This window comes from Taudactylus pleione, unplaced genomic scaffold, assembly GCF_031769625.1.
Source record: "Taudactylus pleione unplaced genomic scaffold, aTauple2 ptg000361l, whole genome shotgun sequence".
NCBI lineage: Eukaryota > Metazoa > Chordata > Amphibia > Anura > Myobatrachidae > Taudactylus > Taudactylus pleione.
Window position 1 is genome coordinate 2,001,151 of NW_028284762.1, and position 13,311 is coordinate 2,014,461.

The window sequence follows — 13,311 nt, forward strand, 5'->3', positions numbered from 1 at the left end:
AATGCACCAAAGCAATGAGGAAGGCAAGTCAGATGCTTGGTGGCATAGGGAGAGGAATCAGTAGCAGGAAAAAAGAAGTGATAATACCACTGTATAGGTCATTGGTACGTCCTCATCTCCAATACTGTGTTCAGTTCTGGAGGCCATATCTCCAGAAGGATATAGACACATTAGAGACTGTACAAAGAAGGGCAACTAAAATGGTGCGTGGCCTACAGCACAGAACTTACCTAGAAAGACTAAAATAATATGTATAGAAATACTTAATATGTATAGTTTGGAACAGAGAAGGGAAAGGGGGGACATGATAGAAACTTTCAAATACATGAAGGGTTTTAACGGTGTACAGGAGGGAAGCACTCTTCAAAGAAAGAGATGTACAAGAACAGGAGGACGTGCACTGAGACTGGAGGGAGGGAGGCTCAGAGGAAGAGATGTACAAGAACACGAGGACATGGGACATGCACTGAGACTGGAAGGAGGGAGGCTCAGAGGAAGAGATGTACAAGAACATGAGGACATACACTGACACTGGGGGGAGGGAGGCTCAGAGGAAGAGATGTACAAGAACACGAGGACATGCACTGAGACTAGAGGGAGGGAGGCTCAGAGGAAAAGATGTACAAGAACACGAGGACATGCACTGAGACTAGAGGGAGGGAGGCTCAGAGGAAGAGATGTACAAGAACACGAGGACATGCACTGAGACTAGAGGGAGGGAGGCTCAGAGGAAGAGATGTACAAGAACACAAGGACATGCACTGAGACTGGAGGGAGGGAGGCTCAGAGGAAGAGATGTACAATAACACGAGGACATGCACTGAGACTGGAGGGAGGGAGGCTCAGAGGAAATGTGAGGTAAAATTACTTCACAGAAAGGGTAGTGGATAAGTGGAATAGCCTCCCATCAGAGGTGGTTGAAGCTAAGACATTGGAACAATTTAAACACGCTTGGGATAGGCATAAGAATATCCTTAAGAGAGACGTAAGGAGCAAATAGTGTTGAGGTTGCCAGATGTAAGGAGCAAATAGGGTTGAGGTTGTCAAAAGGATACATGAAAAGGGGCAGACTAGATGGGCCAAGTGGTTCTTATCTGCCGTCAAATTCTATGTTTCTATATGCCTGGCTGCCCCCAGAGACTCTCCCTGCGCTGCTCACTCCTCCTCAGTGACCGGGAGCTGCACTGTGATGTTAGTGCGCAGCGCCCGTCTCTCTGTACCTGAGGAGGAGGGTGACGCTACAGGCCAGACGTAGATGTCTCCTGTAAACGCAAACACCTTTATTTGCTGTATAGGGACGGGATGCATTGCGCATCGCACTCACGTTGATAACGCCGGTATGTATGACGATCCCTGCAAAGGACCGCTCTGTCTGTAAGAGTGGCCCTTTGCAGTGGATGGGCTTCTGGGTCCTTCTGCACATGTGCAGAAGGACACAAGTGCCGCGGGGGGTGCTGGGAGGGATCTATCAGCACTCTGCGGAGAGAAGCCCATAAGCTTCTATGGGTAACGCCATCAGGAAGGTGGCGTTACCCACCACAACCAAGTCCCGGAGTCAGGGGCGTTTCTAGAGAGGAGGGGGCCCGTGTGCAGTATCCGACACGGGCCCCCTCCTCTCCGCCGGCGGCCGGCAGGCAGCTGAGCTGTGCGCGGCCAGCGCCGGAGTTGTAGACTCTGGGCACTAGTGTGCGCCCAGAGTCTATAGTGTATGCTAGGGGTGAGCGGGTTCGGATTTCTGAAATCCGAACCCCCCTGAGCCCCCCCGATCCGAGGCAGATCCGATTCAGGCTCGACTTTTCCCGCCTGACTCGGATCTGAAATCGAGGCAAAACTTCATCATCCCGCCTTCCGAGTCTCGCGGGTTTTGGAACCTACATAAGGTACCCGCGTCGGCGCCATTTTCTCACTCGGCTGTGGACAGTGAAGAGGGAGGGTGGGAGTTAGGGCTGGCTGGGCTGTGTAGTGTAGTGTAGTGCAGAGTAGAGTAGTGTTGTGCTGTGCTGTGCTGCGCTGTGCTGCTGTTGTCCACTACTTCAAAGTCCATAGGGGCTGGCTGTGTTGTGCTGTGCTGCTGTTGTTAATAGGGGCTGTGTCCACTACTTCAAAGTCCATAGGGGCTGGCTGGACTGTGTTGTGCAGTCAGTTCTCCATAGGGGCTGTGTCCACTCCAAAGTCCTGTGCAGTGTCCCAGTCCTAAAGGGGTGCTGTAGTGTTGTCCAGGGGGTGCTCTGTCCATCAGGGGTGCTCCCCCCAAGTGCTAAAAAAATAATATTTTTTGTGTGTTTGTGAATTGTGTGCGCAGTAGCCGCACGTGCATCAACAAAGTAGTGCCAAGCGTGCGCCTGTGTCATAAGTAAAGGGCCGGCTGGCTTGACCATTAAAGGGTGCTGTAACCCCCAAAGTACACTCCAGTCCAAACCAAGAAAAAAATTATTTTCTGTGTTTGTGAATTGTGTGCGCAGTAGCCGCACGTGCATCAACAAAGTAGTGCCAAGCGTGCGCCTGTGTCATAAGTAAAGGGCCGGCTGGCTTGACCATTAAAGGGTGCTGTAACCCCCAAAGTACACTCCAGTCCAAACCAAAAAAAAAAATATTTTCTGTGTTTGTGAATTGTGTGCGCAGTAGCCGCACGTGCATCAACAAAGTAGTGCCAAGCGTGCGCCTGTGTCATAAGTAAAGGGCCGGCTGGCTTGACCGTTAAAGGGTGCTGTAACCCCCAAAGTACACTCCAGTCCAAACCAAAAAAATATATATTTTCTGTGTTTGTGAATTGTGTGCGCAGTAGCCGCACGTGCACCAACAAAGTAGTGCCAAGCGTGCGCCTGTGTCATAAGTAAAGGGCCGGCTGGCTTGACCGTTAAAGGGTGCTGTAACCCCCAAAGTACACTCCAGTCCAAACCAAAAAAATATATATTTTCTGTGTTTGTGAATTGTGTGCGCAGTAGCCGCACGTGCATCAACAAAGTAGTGCCAAGCGTGCGCCTGTGTCATAAGTAAAGGGCCGGCTGGCTTGACCGTTAAAGGCTGCTGTAACCCCCAAAGTACACTCCAGTCCAAACCAAAAAAATATATATTTTCTGTGTTTGTGAATTGTGTGCGCAGTAGCCGCACGTGCATCAACAAAGGAGCAGCGCCAAGCGTGCGCCTGTGTCCCATAAGTAAAGAGCCGGCTGGCTCATTTCTTAAAGGCTGGTGTAACCCACAAAGTGCACTACTCTCCAGCAAAAATAAAGAAATATTTTCTGTGTTTAGCCGCACGTATATATCAAATCGATATAACATAAATGGATTACCAAACTTTCTCCGATAAAAATAAAATAGAGAAAGATCAAGAACCACTTCCTCCTAGTGCTGAAGCTGCTGCCACTAGTCATGACATAGACGATAACATGCCATCAACGTCGTCTGCCAAGGCCGATGCCCAATGTCATAATAGAGGGCACATACAATCCCAAATGACAAAGTTCAGGAAAATGACCTTGAAAAAAACATTTAAATCAGCTGAAGAGAAACGTAAACTTGCCAATATGCCATTTACGACACGGAGTGGCAAGAAACGGCTAAGGTCGATCCCTAGTATGTTCATGACTAGTGGTTCAGCTTCACATGACGATGGAAGCCCTCCTCCCACTAAAAAAATCAAAAGAGTTAAGCTGGCAAAAGCACAGCGAAGAACTGTGCTTTCTAAGAAGATATCACAAATCCCCAAGGAGAGTCCAAGTGTGGTGGTGGTTGCGATGCCTGACCTTCCCAGCACTGGACGGGAAGAGGTGGCTCTTTCCACCATTTGCACGCCCCCTGCAAGTGCTGAAAGGAGCACCCACAGTCCACTTGCTGATATGCAAATTGAAGATGTCACTGTTGAAGTACAACAGGATGAGGATACTGGTGTAGCTGGCGCTGAGGAGGAAGTTGGCGAGGAGGATTCTGATGGTGATGTGGTTTGTTTAAATCAGGCTCCGGGGGAGACAGTTGTTGTCCGTGGGATGAAAAAGCCCATCACGGTCATGCCTGGGCAGAAGACCAAACATTCCACCTCTTTGGTCTGGCAATATTTCTATCCAAATCTGGACAACAACTGTCTTGCCATATGTACCTTATGTAAAGGTGGAATAAGTAGGGGTAGGGACGTTAACCACCTAGGAACATCCTCCCTTATACGGCACCTGCAGCGCGTTCATAATAAGTTACTGTCAAGTTCAGAAACTTTGGCTAAGACCGTAAGCAGTCCAGGGACACCTAAATCCCGTTGTCCTGTTGTATCCAAGCGCCTGCAAACCACACCGTCAACTCCCTCCTCGTCAATTTCCTCCTTAGTCAGGATCGGAAGTAGTCCTGCAGGCCATGTCACTGGCATGACTGACTCTCCTATCCCGGATTCCTCCGGAGGATCCTGCATTGCTACGCCTCCTGCTGCCGCTGCTGCTGTTGCTGCTGCTGGGAGTCGTTCATCATCCCAGAGAGGAAGTAGGAACACCACTACTTTAACTAAACAATTGACCCTCCAACAGTCCTTAGCGAGGAGGATGAAGTACGACAGCAGTCATCCTGAAGCAAAACGTATAACTGAGGCCTTGACTGCTATATTGGTGTTAGACGTGCTTCCGGTATCCGCCATTAGTGCAGTGGGATTCAGACAATTGCTGGAGGTAGTGTGTCCCCGGTTCCAAATCCCGTCTAGATTCCACTTCACTAGGCAGGCGATACCGAGACTGTACAGAAACGTCAGAAAAAGTGTCCTCAGTGTCCTGAAAAATGCCGTTGTACCCAATGTCCACTTAACCACGGACATGTGGACAAGTGGAACAGGGCAGACTAAGGACTATATGACTGTGACAGCCCACTGGGTAGATGTATCACCTTACGCAGCAACAGCAGCAGCGTCACCAGTCGCAGCATCTCAGAAACGCCAGCTCGTTCCAAGGCAGGCTACGCTGTGTATCACCGGTTTCAGTAAGAGGCACACCGCCGACAACCTCTTAGAGAAACTGAGGGAAATCATCGCCCAGTGGCTTACCCCACTTAGACTCTCCTGGGGATTTGTGATATCTGACAACGCCACCAATATTGTGCGGGCATTACATCTGGGCAAATTCCAGCACGTCCCATGTTTTGCTCACACAATAAACTTGGTGGTGCAGAATTTTCTGAAAAGCGACGGGCGTGCAGGAGACGCTTTGGGTGGCCCGAAAAATTTCAGGCCACTTTCGCCATTCAGCGACTCGTGTCGCTTAGCATAGTCATCCAGCTACCTCGGTGCAACCTTTTGGACATAAAAACACTATTGTGAGGTGTGAGGTGTTCAGAATAGACTGGAAATGAGTGGAAATTAAGGTTATTGAGGTTAATAATAGCATAGGAGCAGAAAAACCTACAAATTCTGTGATTTTAGCTGTTTTTATGCTTTTTTTCAAAAAAATACAGATCCAAAACACAAAACCCAGAACCCAAAACACGGAAGGGTGGTTTTGGCAAAACCAATCCAGATCCAAAACACGAAGAAAGATCCAGATCCAAAACCAAAACACGAAAAGTGGCCGGTGCACACCCCTAGTGTATGCACAGGTCACCGGGAACATGGCCGCGGCGGCCATTTTTCCCTGTACTGCGCATGCGCAAACGATGGAAAAATGGCCCCTGCGGCCATTTTCCAGTCGTTTTACAGCGCTGGACGCCCGCACCGACGTGGGACTCCGGAGAGGTAAGTAATATTATGGGTGCAGGGTGTGAGGTGCGGGGCCCCACTGGACCCAGGGACCCGGGTTCCCCGCACACCCTGCACCCATTATAGATACGACCCTGCCCGTAGTGCATCACATTCTGGGGCTTGGTGCATATGAGAAATGCAGTCAAACCAGCATTTTTGGGGTTTTACCGCATTTCTCGGCTTGCTGCATCCCGCCCTAGAAGACATAGTTGTATGTTGAGATGAAAAGCCCCCTATTAAGGGCAGAAGAATACGCTCAGCCTACATCTCTCATCACTATAATGTAGGTGTCACCCAGGAGCTCATATCAGGACACCTGCATCTGATCTGCTTTCACTTCCTGGGCACAGAGTGTGGTGAGCGTCACAATCACATCGAAAGGCAGACTCTGATAATTTCACAGGTCTCACTGAAACTGCTTCTGGTTCTGTGAATTCAGCAGCACTCCTTTTCTATTAATGCAGACTGCCCCACAATCCTGAAATTATGTGTTAGATTTCTGACCAAGACACTATGGGCCTGATTCAGAGCCGTTCGCGAGCGCACAGCGCTCGCAAGCGGCTCGATGTTTCCCCCCTGCTCATGCACATGCGCGAGCCCCGCTGAGCGAATGAACTTCAGTCGCTGCGGGGCTCACTACAAGACGGGGCGGCTGTCGATGGTGAGTGACAGCTCACCTCGTTTTGTAGGTGGGGAGGGGGGGGTGGCTGCACAAACGCAGGCGTTCCCTTAGGAACGCCTGGCATTTGTGGGAGGCCCTACTGACAAGTCTAGTGATGTCAGTAGTGGACTTCCTGCTCTGTTAGAGCAGGAAGTCCACTCGGCCTTGCGGTAGCTGAGACCCTACCACAGGGTCTTGTTGCAAGGCCGATGGTCGCGATAATCGCGATGGCCTCCTGCACGCTTGCACAAGCTGTGGGAGGTCTCCCACAGCTTAGCAAGTGGCCAGAGAAAATAAATAAATAAATTCATGCCCATCAGACCCTGCGAGTTGCCCCCGGCAGCAAGCGGGTCTGAATCAGGGCCTATATGTGCTGAGTTTGTATGTTCTCCCCATATTTGCGTGGGTTTCCTCTGGCTGATCTGGATTCCTCCCACACTCCAAAAACATAGTAGGTTAACAAGATTCTGACCAAAAATAACCATAGTTTCTCTGTGTGATATAGTGTAAGCTCCACTGGGGCAGGGATTGATGTTAATGACTGAAATATTCTCTGTAAAGCGCTGCAGAATATGTGGGTGCGCTATATACATAACGGGTAATAAATAAATACACTATTAACATTAGCCAATATGGAGCAATATTATTGAGTAGTAAGGTGTCTTCTTACTAAGCCGCAACACAACTGAGCCCACTGTATCACCGTGTAAAATCAATATTCTCCCCCTAGTGTTGTCAAATGGCAGCATATTAAGATAAAACACAGCCTAGTCCAGGGTCAGATTTAAGCTGTCTGTACGCCGACCAAACGGTCGGTTTGGTAAGCTATACACACTTACCAATCGGCTGTTCGATTTGTCGGGCCAGACATCACAACTGGGTGCTAAATGCCTCCCAGTCGAGAAGTCCGTGTTCGTGCGCTTGGTAGGTCGCCCATTCACACAGCCAGATGCACCAATATATCAACATCGGCTGTACTGCAGGGCCGACCTGATATGTCTGTAAATGACGTCTTGCACAATAGGTCTTCTATCTTTGTGTCTGCGTGATGCAATTATTGCATTCTGATCTAATGGTGTATACAATGGCAGCTGCATAGTGCCACTTGCACGCTTGGTGCAGTTATTAGTGTATGAGGTTTTGAGTTGTTTTTGGAGATTTGTCAGGGGTGCTGTTTTTGATACTCAATAACTGTTATGAGCAGATCCTTTGCTCACTCCGTTTTGATAGCTACGATGCCTCTATGTCTGCCTGTTATGTTCTTTGGGCCATACTTGCGTTCTACTAGGTGCATAAGAGAAACACTTTGCCTATGTCCAGCGCTGTGCAGGCCCTCGCTGATCTTTCCCTATGTGAGAACGCCCCCGCTGTCGTAATGCGTATCACTCTGCATCACCCGTACCTGCATGCGCCTACTTTCAGAGTATGTCCAGTGTGAATTCACGCAAAAGAAACACTTTGCAAACGGGCGTACGTTCACCCAGGGCCAGCCCTAGCCCAAATGTTTTGGTAGGTGAGTGTATGTTTTGGTGCCCCCAGGCATATTGTTGCGCGTGCCCAAACAGAGTAAGGGGCCGTGGTCTCATGGAAAAAGCCATAACCATGACACACACCCCTTTCTCGTCACTCTGGGAACAGTCCTTTCCATTCCATATGCACCTTAATGCAGTCCCCCCAGTATGCAATGCCCCCCAGTAGTGGTCTCTCTTATGCAGGTCCCAAGTAGTGATTCCCCCTATGCTGTGCCCCTTATATAGTGCCCCAGTAGTTGTCCCCCCTGTGCAGTACCCCTTGTGCCCCAGGAGTGGTCCCCCTTATGCAGTCCTCCAGTAGTGCCCCCAGTAGTGATCTCCCGATGCAGTGCCCCTAGTAGTAGTCCCCCACCTTGTAGTGCCCCTAGTAGTAGTCCCTCCCCTTGTAGTGCCCCTTGTAGTAGTCACCCCTTGTAGTAATCCATCCCCCCCTTGTAGTGCCCCTAGTAGTAGTCCCCCCTTGTAGTGCCGCCTCTCCCCCAGTAGACACACACGTAATAAAAATCCCCGCTCCGGCTCCTGCTCCCGCCGACACCATCCACTCCTCCGTCCGTCCTCCCGGGCCGGTCCGCTCTGCATTATTGGAGAGATGTCATGACGTCTCTCCCATTACCCACTGCGGGAGCCGTAAAGATGGAGCTCATGAGTGAGCTCCAGCCCGGCTCCGGCAGTGGGCGCAACAGCCAATGAGAGTCTGACAGACTCTCATTGGCTGCTAATTAAAACAAACACACAGCTGCCAGCCCCGGCGGCTGTGTGTTTGTCACTGTGCAGGGCTGAGCGAACTCCGTCCGATCAGCGCTACATGCACGGTGCAGCTGTGTCACAGAGACAGTCTGCCCACGAACCGCATGGTCGCAGCTGAGGCGCCCTCCACTATGTGGCGCCCTACTCAGCTGCGTACCATGCGTATGCGTAGAACCGGCCCTGCGTTCATCTCTCCGCCAGCTCCTCTCTAACCATCTATGGGCCGTATTCAATTACAGGCGAAAAGTGCAGTTTGGCGAAAAAGTTTCCACGGATTTGGACTTTCCACCTGTTTTCAAAGTATCTCCATATTCAATTCCACCGCGATTTTGCGTAAGCGGAAACTCACTGCAATGTAATAGGCGGAAAAGTATCTCCTATGAATAGCAGGAGATAAAAAGTGCAACATCGTTATGTTTGGGAGCAAATGTGGGAAAACGACTCAGAACCCTTGGGACAGCCCCCCAAAGGATAAACCAAAAAACTAAAATAAAAAATTACCTCAGAACACCCCAGAAAAGTACTTTCGTTTTGGTGGCGAAAAAGTAAAAAGTGGGGGGACAAGCATAAAAACTAGTGAAATAGACTTATTGGGGGTCTGCAAGGATGGGTCAGGTGTTTTTAGGATCGCAGGTGCGTTTTTAAACTTTTTATAAAAGTTCACTTTAAAGACATAAAAATATGCCAGCACCCATTGTGAAATACCCCAAATTTGACTGGACTACTTATTTCCACAGACAAATACAGCTTTATGCCATTCTTCACCACTTTAACAAAGATGCTAATAAGAAGCAAATTAAACGTTATGTTTGAGTGCAAACATACACCCCATACACCCCAAACACTTTTATTAGGGCTATAAGTATACAACTACATTCATTCCCTATGGAACTGGGGGGTACAGGCTGATTTCCCCACTTCTGACATTACTTTCCGCCTGTTCCGTTTTCGCCAGTTTTGAAATTGAATAGGGTGAAAAAGCGGGGACACGCACGGAAAATTTCGCCTCTGAAACAGGCGAAGTAGGCGGAAAGTTGCCTCTAATTGAATACGGGCCTAAGCCGCTATTCCTGGAAAGTCTTTTCTAGTCTTGGCAACTCTCCGTTACCATATGGTATCAGGCCCGGTGCAGGGACCAGCTCAGTCGGAGGCTGATATTTCTGCAGATGAATAATAAAATAGTCATTTTGGTAGAATGTGCACATGGGGACTCTACTACTTCTTCTTCTTCTAGAAATGGGGTGAGCTCCCTTTGCCGCCTGTGCACTGTGATCTGTCACATCTGTAATCTCTTTCAACTTTACCGCTTTCTCCTGCACAGTGTCACCAGAAAACAGCAGAACGAAACACAGGGGTGGGGACGAGAAAACCTTAGAAATAGAGAGGAAATAGAGGCATGATGTCCCCATGTATGGGCAGGTCAGTGGTGAGCATTGCAGCTCTCACTCCCTCGGCTCAGCCCTGCACTCTGACAAGTACAGTATCTGTTTAGATTCGTGTCTAAATTTAAACACTGATTACCTCCCCTCCCTACCCGCCCCTCTCTACAGTTTTGCAGGACGAGTTAGTGGGGAGGGGTCCCAGCTCTGGTATCTGGAAGCCTTGGGACACAGCAGTTCAGGCAGCCAATAGTTCAGTAAGTGACAGGCAAGAAGCAAACTGCAAGAGCCAAAGAACTTCAAGAGACCCGACGCGTGAACGCAGGAAGAGACTGTTCTGCAGCAGCACAGAGACTGGTCCCCTCCTGAGAGAGGAAATGGAGGTAACTTCTCGCCCACTTATATAGTTCATACCCTGACGCACTATCACACATTCATCAATAACTCATGTCTGGGTTTATAAAGACGTGTGAGAAACGTGCACCTGGATATAAGTGCACATTTAATGCGGTTTATGCATTTATGTTTCTTTTTATTTTGGATTGGCTTAAATCTCACTTTTATAGGAGTGTCAGTGGAACATATTGCTTTATGCATTCTATTCAGTTGTCAGATGCAATAGTTACTGTGACGGCAAATGCATATAATGTAGAATGTGCATTTTTGTAACTGTGCAAGTGCCTTTACAATGTGTGACAAAGCTCTCTAGCTTGCTGTCAGGGTCTTCTGTAAGGGAATGGTGAATACAACGGGCACTTGGAGCTGTCACTACACAACGATATGAAAGAAAGTGGTTGTGATACAGCAGCTCAATCCTGGGGCTCAGTGATTCACTGTATTCAGCAGACAAATGATAACATCGATTCATTTCAAAATGATGCGCACATCTGTTACTCTCTGCACGTAAAGTATGGTGTATATACCTGTGTGTGTGACGCCAAGCCTTTCCCTGTGTATCTTGTGTTACAGATCTCTGTATGGTGACATCACCAGCACTAAGGTGCCTGCTCATAGGGGCCAATTCAGTCAGGTGCGAATTGCGATTCCACATCACATATACATGTTGGTTCGCTCCTACAGAAGTGCGCACAACAGTCTGCGATTTTACCACGATCTGGAAGTGAGATAAAGTCCAGCACCTTTAAGTTTGCAAAATCATTCCCATGCAGAATTTACACAGGCCATAGGGATTGTTCTTGTTTATTCCCATACATCATAATGTCTACCTCCGGCAATAACACATCCCTGCTCTCACTAGCAACTGCTTCACCATGTTTATCAAGTATTGCGCCACCGTGATACCTGTTCTGTTAGCGCCATCTCAGGATAGCATTTACGAATTGACATACTAAGATATACAATATATTTATATAATTTTTTTTTTTTTTGTGCACCATAACTTATCAATAAGAATTTATTTCCTCCAGTATACACAATTTCTCAGCATGGTAGATCATACGGAAACCTCACACGTACTCCCTTCATATCTGTGCTGTGATAACCATTACTTCTGTTCAGTCAAGTTAAATGTGCAATGTTCTTATTAACGTGACAATTAGACTGCGTCAACCGTATGGCTATATTGGCTATATATCAATATTTTATACAGAAGACTGATAATTGTTATAGTGACAGATTACAAAGTCTTGATCACCGGGCACTGATTGGAGCAGTGGTTAAGATACCATAATCTTTCACACAAATGTCCCAGCATTGGCTCTTGTTATACTGATATGATTACTATAGGTCTGTATACTGGGTGATGATAATCTGTTGGTTGCTGTTACTTTCTGTGTTGTGTACATGAAACATAAGCGTAGTGTGTAATTATGTAGGTTAGCTTGTGTAAATGTACATTATGGTCACGTGACTGGTGGTGTAGGTCATGTGACTGTAGTATGAGACAGGTAAATCCCTAACATGTGACAACCACCTGACTCTGCTTTTCAAAATGGCCTGACATATAACTTCCACTATCTAAAGGTATTATATAGATATATATATACACCATGTAGCAAGGTGCGGCACTCCAGGCATAAATAAGAACACAACTCTCGGCTGATATAGTCAATGTTTCAGTTCTTGGCAGAACTTTTATCAAGATAACACAGTAAGTAAGTGTATATACCTTTTATACAGCTATAGCACCACGAGTGAGGCCAAGTTCCGGGGCTGGGACCACTCACCCGCCCGGTTGGCGGATTGCGATGATGTCATGACGCTGGTCAGCGTGCATACGGCGCCCTCTCACGTGTCACCATCACCATGACTACAGTAAACAAAACAACACATACATTGAAAATAAGCACAAATCATTGCTAAATACCTTGTTCAAATCAAGGCAACAGTAGATGAACCTATAATTTATATTGTTTTAAACGCCTAATGCACATGATATATCCTAAGAGACCCTTTAGAGGACCCATTACATATAACAATTATTGCTATAAAATAACCCAAGCAGTGATATATATTCTATAATAAATTACAGATAGCACGCAATCTATAGAAAGCTAGAATATAAAACGCTCTCATTAAGCCCACGTGGAAATATCACATCTAAGCGGGCAATCCAACGTGCCTCACACTGCAACAATTTAGAGGCACGGTCGCCACCACGCAATAAAGGAGGAATGCGGTCTATCATTCTATATCGGATACTGGTTAAAGGATGTTTAAAGTCAGCGAAGTGCCGAGCCACTGGCTGTTCGCTAGTTCCACTCAGGAGGGCACTGCGAATGGCAGACCTATGAACCGCCATCCGCTCCTTAAACTTCCTCTCGGTCTTTTATATATATATAAAATCTGTAATGTCGCATTTCACCAGCATTTATCTACTATATAGACTCGTCCTTGACATCACTGGTTTTATCCCTTCTTGCAAAAGTCATTGCTGTTTTGTACTGTAGGATTAGATGTTTATATTGTGTGTGTGCTGTTATAGAGTAAATATGTACAGTATTGTAGCGTGGATGGAAGGGTAAATCTTGATATTCATATATGGTGGTTAATATATTTAGTGAAATGTCGTGGGACTAATCAGGGATGGTCAGTGGACTATTTGCCCTGATTTAGCGTTCTCTGGAGTAGAGAGGTTTTTTTTTTGTTAGGCATACCCATCATGTACAAGCATTGGAAGCAGGCGTCTAAGCTGCATTGTGCATGCGTCCTGACTGTTAGCGCATGTCTCCGAAGGTGGTGTGCAAGACCCGTTTTGCGCATGTACAGAACGGGCAGTGCGTCGTTGTACTCAGCTATGGATCTGCAAGGGCCAATCTGAAAAAA

At 47.6% G+C, this 13,311-nt stretch overlaps 1 protein-coding gene across 2 annotated transcripts in view; it reads left to right on the forward strand.

The window, feature by feature from the left end:
- RCSD1 (RCSD domain containing 1) overlaps positions 1-13,311 on the forward strand; it is a 136,733-nt gene that overhangs the window by 45,852 nt on the left and 77,570 nt on the right. The window contains exon 4 of one of the 2 annotated variants that reach the window (XM_088444408.1): positions 10,198-10,409. In XM_088444408.1, the coding sequence (XP_088300534.1) occupies positions 10,404-10,409 (6 nt within the window). In that variant the 5' untranslated portion in view covers positions 10,198-10,403. Of the gene's footprint in view, positions 1-10,197; positions 10,410-11,051; positions 11,147-13,311 lie in introns of those variants that run through there. The other variant, XM_088444407.1, reaches the window with a different exon arrangement.